Genomic DNA, 18,865 nt, shown 5'->3' on the forward strand with positions numbered 1-18,865 from the left:
ATTTTCCATTTGATTCACATGTTTGAGATTAGTAACTTTCTTTTTTCTTTTTTGCGGTAAAAATTTTGGAGCATAATGAGAGAGAGAAACTTCAAAAACAGAGCAATTACACATCCATTGGCATGACTGCATGATCACATTATACACAGGACCCTACTTATGCAGCAATAACAAATGCTAATGATAGATAATGGTCAGGCCTGAAATAGGTAAAGCAATTAACTCTTACTACTTATAAAGGAACAGGTGTATTCCAGTAACCTGAATTATCTGTGCCTGTCTTTCCCCCAGCAGACTTAGTACAGGGCTACTCTGCTATACCCACAGTTATACAGCAGTGTGATGCTCTGGAAGTGTGGCCATGTAAAAGAGGCAGGAGCCTCAGGAGAATCATATAGATAAAGTTTCCCATTTGAAATCTTCCCTTTTCTTAGTCTAACACAGCATCAAGGATCCTGCCTTACTCATCATCCAGAAAACTAATAGCTTCATCTTTCTGCATGACTCCTCCTGCCTGAAACCCAGCTTCCCATTCAGGAAATTGTTACTCAAGGGGTTATTGCTATACTAGTTTACCATCTTGTTCCATAATACAGAACATTCGCTGGTGTTTGGTGCAATCCAGTTTTAAGTAACTGCAACAATGTGATGATGAAACTGCACTCCTGCTGTTGTGCGCTCTGTGTAAACTTGGAAAAACTTTCCCTGTGAATGGGTCAATTCTGCCAAAGGTAGCCAAATTTTCACTACATTAGTGTAGTTGACACAAGACCAACTTCAGCCTCTGCATGTTGGGGAGAGAGTGTAGCAGGGAGTCACTTCAGGGGTGGCCATGAAGCCCATGGAGTTCCTACAGCCCTCACTTTTTGGGCAATCACCCCTTCAGTTTCCTGCCATGCCTTGATGTCTTTCTTTGATATGAAGGAGGCTGCTCCAGGGCTTCCCAAATTCATTTCAAATGACTAGCAGGTGCCAGTGGCCCCTACCTTACAGGCTAATTGCATGGCTCCATTCCTCCCCTACATAATGCCCCATGCCTCACAGATGGCATCCTCATTGCTGTTTTCTTCACTTAGCCCTCCTCTGGGGTTCTTGGACCCTCACACTGTTCCCACACTCTCAGCCTCTCACAAGGCTTCTAGACCCTCTCTGGTCCCATACTCTCAGCCCCTCAGTCTGGGCTCTAGACTCCTCTGGGTCCCAAGGAACCTCCTCCTTTCCTTAGTTCCCTCCCAAACCTCCAAACTGCTTTAGGCATTACTCTCCAAGTTGACCTTCTGGAGCTGCAGTCATTCTGCTGAGGTGGTAGTCTCTCAGCAGGCTCCAAGATGTTACTGCTGGCTTCTCTCAGGGCCTGGCCTTATACCTGCTCTAAGCCCAGCCCTCCTGGAGTCAGGTGACTTCCTCTACCCAGCTTAGCCTTACCTGCTGGCTCTGAGTCAGCTAACTCTCAATTAGCCCTGGCTTACACCTGCTGGCAGCTTTGCAGATTTCCTAACCCTTTAAAATGGTAGGCACCCCAAGTGCCCTGCCACACAGAGGTCTGCCCAACCTGCACTAAAGTGGCTTAGGAGGTTTGTATCATGGGGGTCAGGACTCCACACTGGTAAAGATTCCTCATTTGTTAAGAAGTAAAACTGTGTGATAACAGAGCAACTGCTGTTGGTGTACATAGGCTGGGCCTGTACTTAAGTAGGAGGGACACTAAACACACCACAACCACTCTGGCAGCCAGTAGCAGGGCACTAGCCCTGGGCCTCACCTTTTGGGAGAAAGCTGCCAAGGGAACCAAAGGTGCCCAGGGCACAGCGCTGCCCTGTTATGCCTCTGCTGGCAGTCCTGTGTTCCCTGAGGAAAACACCAAGCAAAGGCTGGCTACAATAAAGCCCTTTGTCCTTCCACATGACAGTTTACCCAGACTGGATTGTTGAAGGGATGCATACTTTGATAAAGGTCTAGAACCAAAAAAATGGTTAGATCCAAACACCACTTAATTTGGTTGAAGCTCATATTCCAGGTGAGCTTTCTACCCAAGACCCATAACTAATGACATATTAGAAGAGTTTGTTACGGGCTTTGGTCTTGCATGTGAAGAACCAGATATTAGTCCCTGAGCCCTACCAGTTAGCTGCTACAGCTGATGAAGCAATAGTTAAATCCAGTACAGCAGATGTTTTATTCTAGGTATGTATAGTTGGTTGCCGCAAGAAGGGAATGTCCACTTGTTTATGCCCCTTGGAACAACAGAACAAAGCAAAAGGCAAACCTGTCCACAGCAGAGAAAGTTGTAGTGGCCCCTCGGATGTAATGATCATAAGTGTACAGCATCATGTCCACATCTTCCCCATAGTGTCCTGGATATTCTGTTGTTAACCTTTACGGGAAGGAAAAAATATTCAGAATTTACTGTCTGAAAGAAAAGTGGAACAAAACTGCATTTACTGGATGCAGATTCAACAGTAGAATTTTTGCTTTTTATTCTTTAGCAACAGCAAGCTGCAGAGACCTCCATGTAATGTTATTTTGTTTCTCCTCCAGGCAATTAGTTCTTCAGTCCTTTGGATAATTTTAGTGCACTTAGCATTACTTAGAGCATGCTTGAGTATTATATATATAGTAGGAAGAAAATGATGTGAAAAAAGAATTGAAAGAGCTGAAAGTCATTTCTTCTGACTCTTTTCAAGCATATTCACTTGCCGTTTTCTGTTTTGTTTGATCTGCCCCATAACACTGTAAATATTGCCAAGCCAAACAAATACCACCATTTATCCATTTATGAATTATACTGACATAACATCTAATGCAATGTTTTCTTCTTTTCATTTTCCTTCCAGTTTGTAATTAAAGAAACAATGACTCAGATCACAGTTGTACAGCATAATTTATCTAAGGATCTCAAAGTGCTTCTGCAAATGTTAATTAAATGACAGTTACAATCTCCTCAAAGTAGGAAAACTATTATTATTATTATTATTATTATTATTATTATTATTACTCTTACTCCTGTTTTACAGTTGAATAAACACAATTACCAAGAAGGCTTGGAGCTTGACCAATATCACATGTCAAAAGGCGGAGGTTAGGAAGAGAAACCAGCTGTCTTATTCATCACTGCATTACATCAATTGTAGGGAGGTGCTAATGAAGTTACATCAGTGGAGATATAGAGAGGCAACAACACTCTAACCCCACTGTAAATGTGGAGTAACTAATGCATGATGAGTTTTTCCTGGGGTGAACCCCATGGCCCCTCCCCCCCAGCTGTGGGAGAGGCAGGAAGGCTCTGCCAAAAAAAAAAAAAAAAGGATTGGGCCCCGTGCTGCTTCTGTCTTCAGCAGGCTCCTGCAGCCAGCAGGATGCCTGGGGCCAGTGGGAAAGTGGCTGGCTTGCCCTTGGGGCAGTGTGGGGAGGCAGCAGGAGGGTAGCTGGTTTTGCTGGAAGCTGAAAAGACAGTAGGGATGGTGCACAGGGCGCTGGAAGCCCAGGAGGGCTCTGGGAAGTGTTGGAGTCAGGTGCCACCCAGGCTTCCAGCATCCCATGCACTGTCTCTGCCACTTTCTGCAGCTGCCAGCAAACCCAGCTGCCCTTCTGCCACCTTCCTGCACTGCCCTTGGCTAGTAATAACTAACATTCACTATCAACTTGACCTGTCTTTCACCAAAAAAAAAAGATGTCTCTGTGTTCAGTTCTAATAATCTAAGATGGGGGTGTCAAACTTCCTTTACACGCTGGGCCAGATCTGGACTGTGGGGCTCCTCATAGGTTAGATCTTACCAAAACAAGCCTCATGGAACCCCCTACAGTGGCAGGATGAGTGGTGGCATTAACCACACTGCCACCACCAAAGCACATCCCCAATGAGGCTCTGTAATCCAGAATTTGGTGGTAGGCCCTATTCCCACTCCCTCCAGGGTCCCTATGGGCTAGATGACATGGCTTCATGGGTTGGATCCATCCCGCAAGCCATACTGTTGTCACCCCTACCCTAAGGCATTACACCATGTTGAGAGACTTCTAGATGCTTACTTACAAAGCATCTCTCCTTTCTGTGAGCAAACCCTAAGGACTGAAACTCCCCAGTAATAAACTCTGTCTCTTCATATATTTTTGTCAGATTTGGCCCTCAAACTGCCAGCAGGGGTGAAGGACAATGGAAGGACAATATCACAAAGTACAGCTATGAGGTGAATTCTCTTCATGCCCCTCTGCAGGATGGCATGCAATCAAGTTGACATACTTAAGGGAATACTTACATAAATGAGCACAGCTAGCATCATAGAGAAGAGAATTAGACAGGCAGACCACAAAAGCCTGAGTGAACTTGAACCCTCCCCTCATAGCAATATTTATAATGTCTCTCTCTAGAATGAAAGGGGTTGGCAGGCATCTGTACTCATAAGAAGACAAAATTCAAAGGCTCATCTTTGTACCCCATTACTTTGGCAGTTTTGTTATTTGTCCTGTTCATCACTCCCATGTGTATTACTCATTAAGGGCTGAATGGAAATAAGCACAGCTTAGTGGGCATGGCGGTAGAGTTGTTAGAGGAAGGAAGACCAGGGCAAACCAACGAGGCTTCGCCTGGGATATTAGTGCACCTAAGATCAACACTGTTTGCTCTTACAACAAGTGCCAAGGGATTTTAAGTGGTAATGCAGACAGGACACTAATTTTTACTTCCCATCTGAAAAGTGCATGGGATTAATACAAGTGAACCAGATATCAGTGATGCCCTTTCTGCCCCTTCTGCATGTAGGTGGGCAGGGAAAAAGATTGCTTTAAATTTTTACCATCCCCATATTCTGGTGAAGTGCAAAGGTCTACCCAGCCCACAGTGTAAGTTAGAGAAGGCTCTGAGACAGTTTGTCTTATGCTCAGCTTCCTGTGGCCACCAAATGATTCTGGAATCAACAAACAGTTATTTGACAATACACTCTGGCCTTGCCTCTGACATGTTATTTCACCTGCTACTCTGGGGCCTGAGCCAAGATAACAGTCCTTCCAGCAAGATACCGGCTGCTGTGTGTGTGCGCACGCACGCGTGTGCACAGGGTTTCCACACTGGGAGTATTTCTAGAAAATTATTTGCACCCCCTAGAAGGCCCTATTATGATACTAGAGTGGCTTCAAGTGCTCTTAATATAAGCAAGAATAGGGATTGAATAGGTATGTTGCTAGTTTATCTAGGTCAAGCTGATTTTCTGTGTTACAAGGTGCCTGACATTGTATAAAACAAAGAACGTTTCAGAGAAGCAGGGTGTTTGTACATGTGATGCCATTACCATGTACATGTGATGAAAGTGTCACTTTGTGTGGCTTAATGGTGCCACGCTGAATGCATGCAAGAGTTTTGGGGGTTTTAAATCTCAATGTAGTTTAGTTTGCAACATTTAAATTGCAACAATGCAGCTCCTGCAGCTGGCAGGATGCCTGGGGCCTCCAGGGAACAGGCTGGGTATTAAATGGCCTGGATGAGATGAATTCGTGGTTTCCATCAGGTTCTAGTGACCAGGTATAAACAGCTGAAATATTTTTGGGGAGAAATTTCAGAGATAAAGCCAGCATCTAAACAAAAACATAAAATCAAGTGACCATCTCTCCTCTCCTAGGATTCTCTCTAAATTTTAGAAACATTGGCAGAGTAGTTTGAAGGAAGCTTGCCCTCTTGTAACCGCTTTGCAGGGAGACAGAAGATTTCCATTACAGAAGACAGTATTTTGTAGCAGATTTTCTATTTCACCTCTTTTACTAGCACTGATTTTTTTCCCTTGAGTTGGTTTTAGATTTTGATTTGTTCTGTTTTATGTTTGGCTTGATTTAGGGGTTTGTTTTCTGGGGTTTTTTTGGTTTTTGGGTTTTTTGAAGTGTCATGAAAAAATTCAACAAAAATCTGCTGGCAGGAGGAAATATATTGCTAAAAGATATTCATAAAATCTCTGAATCCTTAATAAGATTTTTTTTTTAGTTTGGATGTAGTAGTGATTGTTTTGTTTGGTCTCCCTGTGGAAAAGAGATCACCTTAGGAATTAATAATAAATACAATTACAACATCCAGGGAAGAATGTTGTAATAACAGCCACTAAATATTGGCACTTCCAACCCACAGATCTTTCCCATGTGGGTAAATAATACTATACCCATTTCATAGCTAAGGAAACTTTTTTTTCCTCTTTTTTTTTTTTTTTTAAATCGTGTTCCCCTCCTATAGTGCTGGAGAAAGTAGCCAGAAGGACAGCTCCCCTTCTGAAAGGTCTCAGCAGCCCTGATCCTGAGGAGCTGGGGCAGGGTAGGAACCCAAAGGAAGGGTTTTTCATTTTGTTTTTGATGAGTTGATTTATTCTTAAAGGGACTGACCTGAACTGATTAACACAGGAACCTGGGAGGCATTGATTTCATTTGCTTTGATTAAATATTTAATTATTTGATTGTATCCTTCAGGGACTGAGATAAGCCAATTAACCCAGGAACTGGGGATGCATTAAGTTCATTTTTATCCACGTGAGTATCTGAATGTGTCCTTAAAGTGGAGACCTGGACTGATTAGCCCAGAAGCCTGGGCAGAATTGATTTGGGGCTGTATGCCTTTGGAGAAGAGGTGAGCAGCCAACAGTGGTGAAAGAACAGGTTAGGGACTATTTTAAAAAGCTGGACATATACAAGTCCATGGGGCTGGATGGGAGGCACCCAAGGGTGCTGAGGGAGTTGGCTGACATGATTTCAGAGCTTCTGGCCATCAACTTTGAAAACTCATGGTTATCAGAAGAGGTCCCAGATAACTGGAAAAGGGCAAACATAATGCCCATATTTAAGAAAAGGAAAAAGGAGGATCCAGGAAATTACAGAGCAGTTAGCCTCACCTCATTCCCTGGAAAAATCATGGAGCAGATCCTGAAGAATCCATTTCTAAGCATTTGGAGGAAGAGAAGGTGATTAGGAACAGGCAGCATAGATTCACCACGGGCAAGTCATGCCTGACCACCCTGATTGCCTTCTATGCTGAGGTGACTGGCTCTGTGGATATGGGAAGACCTGTGGATGTGGTGTACCTTGATATTAGCAAGGTTTTTTTTTATATGTTTTCCCACAACATTCTCGCAGGCAAGCTAAGGAAGTATGGGGTGGATGAATGGACTGTAAGGTGGATAGAAAACTGGCTGGAACACTGGGCTCAGAGGGTAGTAATCAATGGCTTGATGTTGAGTTGACACTTGGTATCAAGTGGAGTGCCGCAGGGGTCGGTCCTGAAGCTGGTTTTGTTCAATATCTTTATCGATGGCATAGAGTGTACCCTCAGCAAGTCTGCAGATGACACCAAGCTAGGAGGAGTAGTACATATGCTGGAGGGCAGGGTTAGGATTCGGAGTGACCGAGACAAATTGGAGGATTGGGCCAAAAGCAATCTCATGAGGTTCAACAAGAATAAGTGCAAAGTCCTGCACTTACAACAGAACAGTCCCATGCACCAGTACAGGCTTGGGGAGCTGACTGGCTTGGCAAAAACTCTGCAGAAAAAAATCAGGGGATTACAGTAAACAATAAGCTGAATTTGAGCCAGCAGTGTGCCTTTGTTGCCACAAAAGCTAATGGCACAGTGGGCTGCATTGGTGGGAGTGTTGCCGGCAGATCAAGGGAAGTGATTATTTTCCTCTGTTCAGCACTGGTGAGGCCACATCTGGAGTACTGTGTCCAGTTTTGACACTACAGAAAGGATGTGGACAAATTGGAGAGTCCAGCAGAGAGCAATGAAAATGGTTTAGGGGCTGGGGCACGTGACTTCTGGAGAGAGGATGGGGGAACTAGGCTAGAGAAGACAAGACTGAGAGAGGATTTAATAGCAGCCTTCAGCTACCTGAAGGGGGTTTGAAAGAGGATGGAGCTAGGCTATTTTCAGTGGTGGCAGATGACAGAACAAGGAACAATGGTCTCATGTTGCATCAATGGAAGTTTAGCTTAGATATTAGGGGGGAAATCTCACTAGGAGGTTAGTAAAAGACTGGAACAGATTACCCACAGAGACTGTGGAATCTCCATCTTTGGAAGTTTCTAAGACCCGGCTAGAAAAAACCTTGGCTGAGTTGATATATAGTCCTGCTTTGAGCAGGGGGTTGGACCAGATACGACTTCCTGAGGTCCCTTCCAACCCTAATTGTCTATGATTCTATGACTTCAGACAGACTGATCTCAGCTGATGAATCAATGAACCAAGGAATGACTGATGTAAAAATGACCCCAGGGCACCCGAATAAATGGGTTTAGACTCCCAGCCAGTCATTTAACAAGTCAGTGCCTAGTTGCCAGCCATATAAGGGTGATACAAGACCCAGACCCTGTAGGGTATCATCCAGAAAGTGGAGTGGGGTGAGGTGTGAGGGGAGGTGAAGCCCCACGAAGAAACCACTCTGAGAAGACCTGTCAGGATCACCACCAACATACACATTCAGCTTCTAAGAGTTAGAGAACATAAAGACATGGTGGGCAAGAGAATTACAGCAGAGACTGATGGCGGAAGTGCTGTCCAGTTCCCCAACAGCATACACTGGTAAGACATTGGGTAGGCTTTGGTTGTGGCCATACTGCACCTATCTCCAACAGGCTCTTCAGGAGGACTATACCTTCACACCAGATTCGATGGGAAGCTTTCTAATCTAACTCATCTCAAAGCAAAAACAAAAACCCAAGAAATTCTTGTCCATGAAATACTTTTTGTCAATGATGCAGCAATTGTTAGTCATTTAGAAGCAGGACTGCAAAGTCTCATGGATTACTTTTCTCATGCTTGTGATGATTTCAGTCTGACCATTAGCCTGAAGAAGACAGTAGTCATAGATCAACAAGTTGACCACCCTCCTGAAGTTAAAATAAATGATGAAAGCCTAGAAGTGGTTGAAAACTTCATTTACTTGGGCTCCATCAGCTTACAAAATCTTGGCTTGGGAACCAAACTTAATGCTCGCATTGGAAAGACGAGCAACGCCATGGGTAAACTTCAAAAGAGAGTTTGGAAAAACAGAGCACTCACTCTATCGACAAAGATGTCCATCTACAGCACTTGCATACTTAGCTCTCTGTTGTATGGCAGTGAAACGTGAACTCTTTATGCCAAGGAAAAAAGAAAACTGAACAGTTTTTTTCCATCTTCAATGTCTCCACCTATCCTGGGCATAACATGGCATGACAAACTCTCCAACTTTGCTGTTCTGGAATGGGCCAGGTTACCCAGTATGTTCATGCACCTGAGACAGTGATGCTTCCATTAGTTAAGGCATGTGAATCGTATGAGCAATGGCTAAATCCCCAAGGACATACTGACACTATAATAAGCTGGCCACTGGCAAATACCAACTTGGACAGCCCAAACTCCATTTTTTTTTGATATCTCAAGAGAACCCTTTGGGAGCTGCGCATCGATGGCCAATGCTGGGAATCAGTCACTTCAGACTGCTGAGAGTAGAAAGCTGCTATGAAGCAGGGCCTACATCACTTTGAGATGGGGCAGGTTGATGATGAGGTAGAGAAGAGGCATCAGAGGCAGGTAAGACAAGACAGTCTTGCCAATAATATTAAGATTGATTAATATTAATTATTGGCAAGACAACCCAAGTGAGGGCTCCTCCTTGTAATGTCTTTGTGGAGGCTGCTTCAGCCTGGGGTTCTAGCCATGCTCTAACAGAGCAATGCACCAAGGAACAATAGATAACTGCAGAATGCCTGGTTCATACTAGGGGGACAAGCTGGATTAGCAAGTAGGATGCTGGTCTGGGTCTCAGAAAGCCTAGGTTCTACCCCTCCCCCTGATTTTCCATAATGTTGCCATGTGACCCAAAGCAAGTGTCTTCCTCTCTTGTCTAGCTACACTGTAACTTCTTTGTATACCATGAATATGTACATAGTGTCCTACACAATGGAACCCCCATCTCTGGCAGGCACAAGTTTGATACAAATAATAACACTTGTGAATTTGGGAAACTGCTCTCCACTTTGTAAGAGGGAAGGCCTGAAAGAACATGTGGTCATTCTTGGGTGTTAAGTGGCTTTAGCTATTTTGCAAGGTGCCAGTCTCCCAGCCTTGGAGACTGAAGGCTGAGTTCACAGTGAGAGAGCTGAATACACAGATGACCCTTGCACTGGGAATGTGTTGTGAGTGCTGATTTGGACCTCTAGTGTCAACACTGCTGAGTTATTTATATGATTCTGTAACTGCCCTGCTCCTGTAGTATCTGCTGCCCTACTCATAGTATCTGATCCATCATAAATGTCATGTATTTCAGTATAATTGTGGTGACACTTCAGATGAAGGAAATAAACGCTTCCTTGAAGCCTCCCTAAACCATGAACTCTTAGAAAATGTTGCTTTTGCCTGGACAGTTTAACCGTGACAGAAAGCAGCTGCAACACAAGACAGACCTCCTGGCACTAAGCAGCATCAGTTGTTTGTAGAGAGGAAACAATCATAAACAGTCTGTGCAGACTTTCGGCTGCTCTGGTGACATGTTTTGCTTTTGAGAGCAGCAAGTCAAACTTTTCAATTTCCTTGCAACAAGAAAAATATGAGGTCAAATGGGATTATTTAGTAATGATGTGTCCACATCTGTAAGGAATTTGCTGCCTTTCCAAGTCAATTATGTTTTGGTTCCAACCAGAAAGATATAGGCCATCTGGTCTCCCACCACAAAACTTATTTTACTTTTGTAGCATTTCCCAGACAGGTAAATTATTCTGAGTTTTTCAGTCTCCTGTGAGGAACCCAATTATTTAAACTATGGTATAAATGTAGGGAATCCCAAAACAAGGCTTATTGGTACAGGAAAAGAAAAAAACCTCAAGCATTCATTAAAAAAAAAAAAAAATAAGCATGTACATGTAATATGTTAGAAAAGATTTTGACTATTGTTATGACTCATAGAGTCAGGGCATAATGATGAACTATGCTGGAAGTGAGTGGTAAGAGGTAGAAACTAGGAGGCAGAATTCGTGGGTTTTTAAATAGAAATGTAGGTCCCAGTTCAGCAAAGAATTTCTGCAGGAGCTCAGCTTTAAGCATGTGTTTCAGGTTCATTTCTGTTCAGAAAAGAACTTAAGCACGGATCTTAATAGTACCTTAAAAAGATATTTTACAAAGTAGCAAATGAGTTAAAAATGAAAGGTAAATAGTAGGCCTGTGCAAAGCTTCGGGCCCTGATTCAATTCAGTGGAGATTTGGCCCGATTTGGTGGCCGATTCTCTGAATCTGAATGGAGTCAGAGGACCCTTATTCTCTCCCAATTGAATTGGAACCCTCCACATTGATTCAGAGAGATTCAGAAAGACTTGGAGATTTGGACATAGACACAACTTTAAATGTTTTTTTCTACATACCTCTAGGTAGCAGGCAGCTGGTAAATGCTGTGATGCTGGGGTGCATGGAGCATCCCACAGAAGCACGGAAGGGGTCCCCAGCATGCTTGCCAGCAGACCCGGAAGTGGACAAGAAGCACTTCCGGTCCACCTCCAGGTCTTCCAGGGATCTCATGGGAGCCCCCGCACCCCCCCACTCCCCTGGGTCAGCAACTAGTGCCTGCCAGGTCGGGGGGCATCCAGGGTCCCCCCATGGCTCATTGCAAAGCTGGTGGGGGGTCTCCGGCAGACCCAGAAGTAGACTAGAAGTACTTCAGGTCTGCTTCCAGGTTCGCCACCAAGCTCATGGAGAGCCCCCCCACACTCCTGTGGGATGCTCCATCTGCCCCACCATTGCAGAGTTCACAAGCTGCACTGGTACCTTGAGGTAATTAGAAAAAACATTTAAAGCTGTGTCTATGTCTGAATTGCTGATTCTCTGAATCAGCATCAAATCTTCAGATTTGGATTTAGTGAAATCGAATCCGGGACAGTGATCCAAATCAACTAATCAAATCACTGTCCCTGATTTGGGCCAAATCTAAATCTGAACTGAATAGGGCCTGCTTTGCACATCCCTAGTAAATAGTCTTAAGCACAGTCTGAAAAGCACCACCTCTGTGACTGTCCATTGTATATTGGGAAAAGTCTGTATGTCTTTCTTTTTGGAAGGATCTTTTGTTCTCTGAAGGAACATTTGCTTTTTTCTGCATACAAATGCATAGAATACAAAGTCAAACCCCAGAATTTTAGCAATAGTCCTATTTCTCATGGACTTGCCAAAGAAGATGCTAGATGCTAGGTGAAGATGCTAGGCTCTGAGAAGGGAAGGGTAAAATAAAGGAGATAGGGAAACTCTAATGCCCAGTGAATCTTCACAAAGATATCCATCTTTGTGCTCAAATCTCCAGCTCAATCACTGGAGAATCTGAGAGAAGGCAAGACAGAGGTGCACCTTATAGGCCAGCTTTCATGAGCCACAACTCACTACATTAGATGCAATGAAAGGATATGCAGAGAATCTGAGGCAAAGCTAAGGAAAGTATAGGATCCAAGACCAAGTCCATGGACCGAAGATCAGAATTTTCCCATCTATAGTAGAATTACTTTGTTTTTTCTAAAATGCTCCCTCCCAATGTGCCTGTTGGGACACAGTATCTGTTTAACAGTGCGTGAAGATAGGAAATGAAGAATGTTGTATCTTCTTGAAACAGAAAAGCAGAATACAGGCCTGTATGTAGTGTGGGCGAAAGTACACAAGACAATAATTTGAAGCGGGCTCATTACATTCAAAGTTGCGGAGCATGGCCATGTGACATCAATACCAGCATTGTCAGGACAACAGAATGAATGAAAGATTTGGCCACAAATAAAAAAGAATGATGTTAATTGTCTCACATGCACGATGCCTAAATCTGAGATTCAAAGAATCATAGAAAATCATAGATTCAAACAGAGCACGTCTCCCTAACCTGAAAAGAGGTATAGCAGATACAACTACAAATGTGGAACATCTGCAGACAGCAAAGCAGACTGAGGAATATTCAAACATGTGGCACTAACTCCTGTAACACAGGCTTTCAAAAATCTAAAAGGTCTTGCCTTTGCCTCCTGCCAGCAAGGAAATCAATATGCTGCTGTTGCATTTCGCTTGTAGCAGGTCAGACTAAGAATAAGACCAGCAGGCATGTAAATATCTCACATGCATCTCTGTGGAGAGTTCACTTCAAGACCTACTTCTGGTCAAACAGACTGGAGTATGACTTTTCCTGAGCAAAACTGTAGGAGAATCACTTTTTGTGGCAGTCAGAGGAGCTGGATTAACAGCTCTGGAAGCTGAAGTCTTCAGTTTAGCCACAGAGCAAGCAGGAGAAATCAAATCTGCCCTACTCTGGGTTATAGGATCCCTCCTGAATTTAGAAAAATGGCATCTAAGGACAGCCAGGAAGCTCAGCAGTCATTAGGCCTGTGTGAAGTGGCTAGTATTCACTTCGGATTTGGATCTGGGTGATTCAGGGGACAGTGATTCGATTTGGTGATTCAAATCACTGTCCTGCACCAGTTCAGCAGAACATGATTCAGAGAACTGGCAATCAGCCAGGCCCATCCCTCCCAACCCAGCAATGGCTGCCTCACCTGCCCCAGCTCCTGGCACTTTGAAAAAAACCTGTCCCGTCTCAGCGGGTGCTGCTGGGAGGGAGCGGCAATCCCTGCTGCCCCCCACTGCATGGGGGGGCTCTTCCATGAGCCCCCCGAAGCCCCAAGGCTGCTGCAGAAGTGGTGAGTCCTGGGGCTTTTCTCCATTTTTTTTTTTTCTTAAAAGGCCAGAGCCAAGGCGGGTGGGGCACCTGTGAGGGAGGCCGGGGGAGCGAGGCGGGGGTCGGGGGGCTCTTGGCAGAGCCCCCCATGTAGCGTGGGACAGTGGGGGGCAGCAGGGATTGCCCTTGCCCGGCAGCACCCGGTGAGCACCAGGGCTTTTCTTTAAAGGGCTGGGAGCTGGGGCAGGCGGGGCAGCCATGGGGGGGCTGGGGAAGCGAGTGGGGCTTGGAGGGTCTGGGAGAGTAAGCAGGGGATGGGGCCTGGCAGGGGTCCCCCCATGGTCCCCTCTCCCAGTCCCTCCTTCGCGGCCCCTAGCACTTACCAGCTCTGAGTCTGGCCACAGCTCCCTGCTGCTGTGGGTGGGGACTACCCAAATCATCAAAGCTCTCTGAATCTTTTCTGAAAATCTGGAAAGCTTTGAATTGATTTGGACCTTTTAATTGGTCCCCTGATTCAATTTAGATTTGGAGATTCAGCCACTGAATCAAGCCAAATCTTCTCCAAATCGAGTCACCACCCAAAGCTTCACACAGCCCTAGTAGTCATGACCCACTGAGTCCTTCACTTCCATGATGCCAAGAAGGGAGACCAATGAGCCAACTGTAATACTGCTTTCTAAGAGGCTGCCATCTCTTTGTTAGGTCAATTCTTTTCCACAATGAATACAAACAGCCTACAAATGGGAACAACATTTCAGTACTACAAAAAAAGCCTAGAGAGTGATTTGTCAGAGATTAAATGTTCTTTAGTGTATGTCTTTACTGTGCAATGCAGTACCATGCAAGGATACCTGAGCTAGTTCCTTCAGAGGTATCAGGAGCTGCCTAGTGATGTTAACATGAAGAGCCCTTCAGGCTATTTACCCTGGTTTCTCAGTGCAGCACGGTTGCCTCTGGTACCCAAGCTAGGTCTAAATTAAGCAATGCTGGGAATCTCCATGCTGCATTGCACAGTGCTGTATAAGATATACTCTTACTCTGTTCCCTGAGCCATGCAGATGCCATTCCCAGATGCTGGAATTGTCCAAAAAGGACATATATCTGGTTTGGCCCCTTAAACAATTAGCTTGTTCTCTTTATGTAAGACAACAGTGCAGTGAATGTCATGGTCAGTTGTTTGGGGAGGACATGCTTAGTAAGCTCTGCACAGAGCAACACATGGAGTTAGTATAGCTGCTTGAACTCACCAACATGAGTATGAGCATCTCCGGCTGTAGCGGCAGCAGTAAAATTGCCATTCCCGATCCAGCACTGAGGGAAAATACTGACTCTGGAACCCAGCCACAAGGCCATTATTTGAGCAGGTCTGATACCTTAGAAAAGGAAACAACAAGACACAGAGAGACATTAGTTTTCTGTTGGTCAGTTAGTTGCCAGGGGTATCAAACTCATTCAGCTTTGTGGGGCACATGAGGAGTGTGGGGCCAGTTTGGCAGCTGAATTGGGTCTACAGACTGGCCCTGTACTCTGGAGCCAGAGAACAGGGCTGGCCTGGTGCTGATACTGCATGAAGGGCCAATGCTTGGGGCTGACCTGAGAGACACAGGCAGCAATACAAGCCAAATGATAAGGTTCAGATGACCATATCTGTCTTAAGAACTTTTCAAAACAGCATTATCCCTGACCTAGAATTTCTAATGCTAAGTGATTAGCCCTACATCTAAAAACACGTGGGTATGCTAATTGTCGGTTATTATGCAATCAGTTAGGTAAGAAAGCAGGTGAAATTAAACAAGCAACACATTCTAGTTATGGGGCAGCGTGCAGTTTTAAAGCACCATACAAACATGCAACCCATTATCCTCAGCTGATAAGCATTACTAACCCCCAATCTTCAAAAAGCAAGAGAGAGACTTTAAAATGTTCTCCCAATGCCTTTTCCATTTTCCATTGAGTATTTGAGGCCATTTCTAGACATGCTCACCATTTTCTAAACCATGTTTTAACTGATTCGCATCACACAGAATCAAATTTTAGTTCAAATTAAGGGTTACTAGACATGGGGATTTTCCCCCTTCTTCACAGACAAGTAGCCCATGTGTTTGGATAGTAGGGGTGTACGAAATGAGTTGTATTCAATTTGGATTTTGCCTGAATTGGGGACAGTGATTCAATTTGTTGATTCAGATCACTGTCCCCAATCCGATTTGGCTGAATCCAAATCTGAAGATTCGATGCTGATTCGGAGAATCAGCGATTTGGCCATAGACCCAGCTTTAAATGTTTTTTCTACATACCTCAATGTACCAGACATGGCTTGTGAATGCTGCGATGCTGGGGTGGATGCAGCGCCCCACAGGAGCACAGGGGGGCCCCCTGCGTGCTTGGCGGTGAACCTGGAAGTGGACCACAAGTACTTCCGGCCCACTTCTGGGTCCACCAGGGAGCACGCAGGGGCCCCTCCCTGCGCCCACTCAGCCACGGGAAGACCCTGGGTGCCCCTTAGACCCAGGAGGCACCAGTTGCTGAGCCAGGGAGGCGTGGGAGGGCCCTGCACACTCCCTGGCAGACCCAGAAGTGGCCTGGAAGTACTTCTTTCTAAATCTCTCCAAATTGAATTGGAAACTTCTGATTCAATTCAGAGAGATTAAAGGGTCTCCTGCTTTGGTTCAGATTCAGAGATTCAGCCACCGAATCAGGCCAAATCTCCACTGAATCAAAGCGGGGACCAAAGTTTCACACAGCCCTATTGGACAGGCCTGGTGGCTTAGTCAGGATACTGATACTTAGTTATGGTGAGGTGGTGTTAGCACATTTGACTTTGTAGAGGTGTTACTCTGTGCCTGACAGCCTCTGTTATGTTGCAGAAAGCCAATTAAGTTTCCCTTGAGGGGACTAACATTTGCAACCTTTAGATAAGCATTCCTTAGGAATGCTTATGAGTTCCTAAGGACTGTTTCTTCTAAAAGCAAAACCTCATATACATGTTAAGTGCAGTTTACATTGCCTAATTTGGACTGCCCTAATCTGCATTATCTTTAATCCTCCTTTAGTAAGGATTTGTTAATTCAGACTGGAGCTAATTTTAATTCGGACTACAGACATCCATGTGTATAAAGTGACAGCTGTAGTCTAGATTAAATTTAGAAAACCATAACATCTATAAATGACCTGAGTGTTTTGGGTTCATCCCAATTACATTTTTAAGTCTTTCTCTACAACCATCAAGGTAGGAAACTTAAAATGAAAGCTTGGGATTCTCGTGGAATCATGTGTCTGCAAGAGATGGGCCTTTAAGAAAAATACCACATATTACAAGATATGTGATAAAATCATGAGATCCTAGTAAAGCTATATATTGTTTTGCATGTGGTAAAACTGAGTCTCTCTCTATATAAGGAGAGTGTAAGATTTGCCGAAGATTTTAGGAGTGTATTTGCAAAACAAGAATCTCATCAAGGTTAGTCAAATTGTAGCTATCTGCTACGTGCTATCTGTGCTCTGGAAATTAACTGCCAACAAATACATCTGTGCACTTTCTGAAGAACATACAGACTCTCTAAATATACAGACACAGCTCTGCAACCCTGAAGTAGTCAGACATAAAATCTAGAAGTGGATAAAGTGCTAATACTACTGTAAGGAGCTTGCTTTTTGGGGGGCAAAAATTGCTAGGGGCAACAGTATGGCGCTGAACCGACATAGTATGGCTCTGGGCCTGTATTCATGGGACTCGGTGGCATCTCTGCAACTGACTTCAGTATGTACTGGATCAAGCCCAGAGAAAAGCAACCTTGAAGTCAATGAACTAGACAAGTGTGAGCAGAACTGGTCCACACGGTATCTGGTAGCAACTCTTGAGTGCTCCCCCATTCAATTAAAGCATTCTTTTAACCTCATTCTTTCTTCAGACAGTATTATTATGAGTGTTTACTTTCTTCCATTTCCTTTCTCTTTTTGAAGAAACAAACTTAAGCTCTGTCTGCAGCCAGGAAGGCTGGCAGTCAAGCTCTTTTACAAGCCTTCACACTCATGCCAAAAACAGATATACACTCACAACACAGCCAAAAGACTCAGAGATTGGCTTTAATGTAACAGATGTGAAAACATTTCTTTGGGTTCATTTACAACTTAATTGGGAGAGCCTGGTGTTCCCATGGGAATGGCAAGTCATCAAAATGTGTTTTACATTTGGCAAGGCTGTCACCTGTTTATGCAGGTGACATGGTGGGGAAACTAGATACATGAGTGTTTGCATATGTCTAGTTTTGGAAAACTAGGCTCCCTAAAGCCAGGGGTTTTAGTCTGCCCTCCATACTTAAGCGCTCACAAATGGGAATATCACCAGAAATAGGGAAGTAACCTGGAAAACAGCAACACACTTTGACCAACATGATTCAGTAGGAGTGGTGAGTGTTTAGCATCTCAGAAAAATCAGGCCTCTTTTATACCCACAGGATGCCTCTCTTTTAGGTGGTAGTGCCTAACTTCTAGGTGTCTGAATTCAAAAGCCAGGGGCTACGCCTTTCCCACGGAGTTTTGGTGTGTAACCATGGCTATTTGTATCGCTTGGCTTGCCCCTGACTCTTGCTGCATTGCCCTAAACCAGGGGTGTCCAAACTTTTTGAATGTGGGGCCAGATCATGAACTTTTTATCACCCAGTAGGCCGGCAAGCCATATTCAAAGATCTCACAGGAAGTGGTATCACATCAGGAAGTGATGTCACGTGACCTTTGACACCAGTGAAGCTGCAGGAAGTGACAATGAAATGGGTCTAACCAGTTCAAAACTCTCCCTCTATAGCATCCACTTCTGCCACTGTTCAGGACAGGCTACTGAGCTAGATGGACCACGGGGCTGACCAAGCATGGCACTTTTTATGCTCTTATGTTTAGAAGCTCTTACGTGCTTTGGCTGAGCTTCCCAACTATGGCTGAGATTTGCAAAAAGGGGTAGATAGGCATGTTACAAAGTTGTCATAAAAGATTTGGAGCCCTCTAAATCCCATTCATTTTAATGCAAGTTGGCCTTTTGACTCAGCTTGGAAAATCTCAGCCCAAGGTGCCAACCAAATCAGTCAAAATATATTTTGCATTTCTATGCAGTGCATCTATGTGGGGTTCTCCAAGAATTTTACGAACATGAAACGAACCTCAGGATGAGCCCAGCCAGAGCAGCAGGGTCTCAGCTGCACTTTCTCCCTACCTGCGTTGGTCAGTCCCAAGCGGCACAC

The 18,865-nt window shown here is 44.5% G+C and overlaps 1 protein-coding gene across 1 annotated transcript in view; it reads right to left on the bottom strand.

The window, feature by feature from the left end:
• Positions 1 to 18,865, bottom strand: part of DPT (dermatopontin) — a 52,423-nt gene that overhangs the window by 15,828 nt on the left and 17,730 nt on the right. The window contains exons 2-3 of the mRNA XM_019527544.1: positions 14,879 to 15,004; positions 2,267 to 2,374 (exon numbers count right to left, since the gene is read on the bottom strand). Coding sequence (XP_019383089.1) covers positions 2,267 to 2,374; positions 14,879 to 15,004 — 234 coding nt within the window. The remainder of the gene's footprint in view (positions 1 to 2,266; positions 2,375 to 14,878; positions 15,005 to 18,865) is intronic.

This window comes from Gavialis gangeticus, unplaced genomic scaffold, assembly GCF_001723915.1.
Source record: "Gavialis gangeticus isolate Ggan-Ray unplaced genomic scaffold, GavGan_comp1, whole genome shotgun sequence".
Classification (NCBI taxonomy): domain Eukaryota; kingdom Metazoa; phylum Chordata; order Crocodylia; family Gavialidae; genus Gavialis; species Gavialis gangeticus.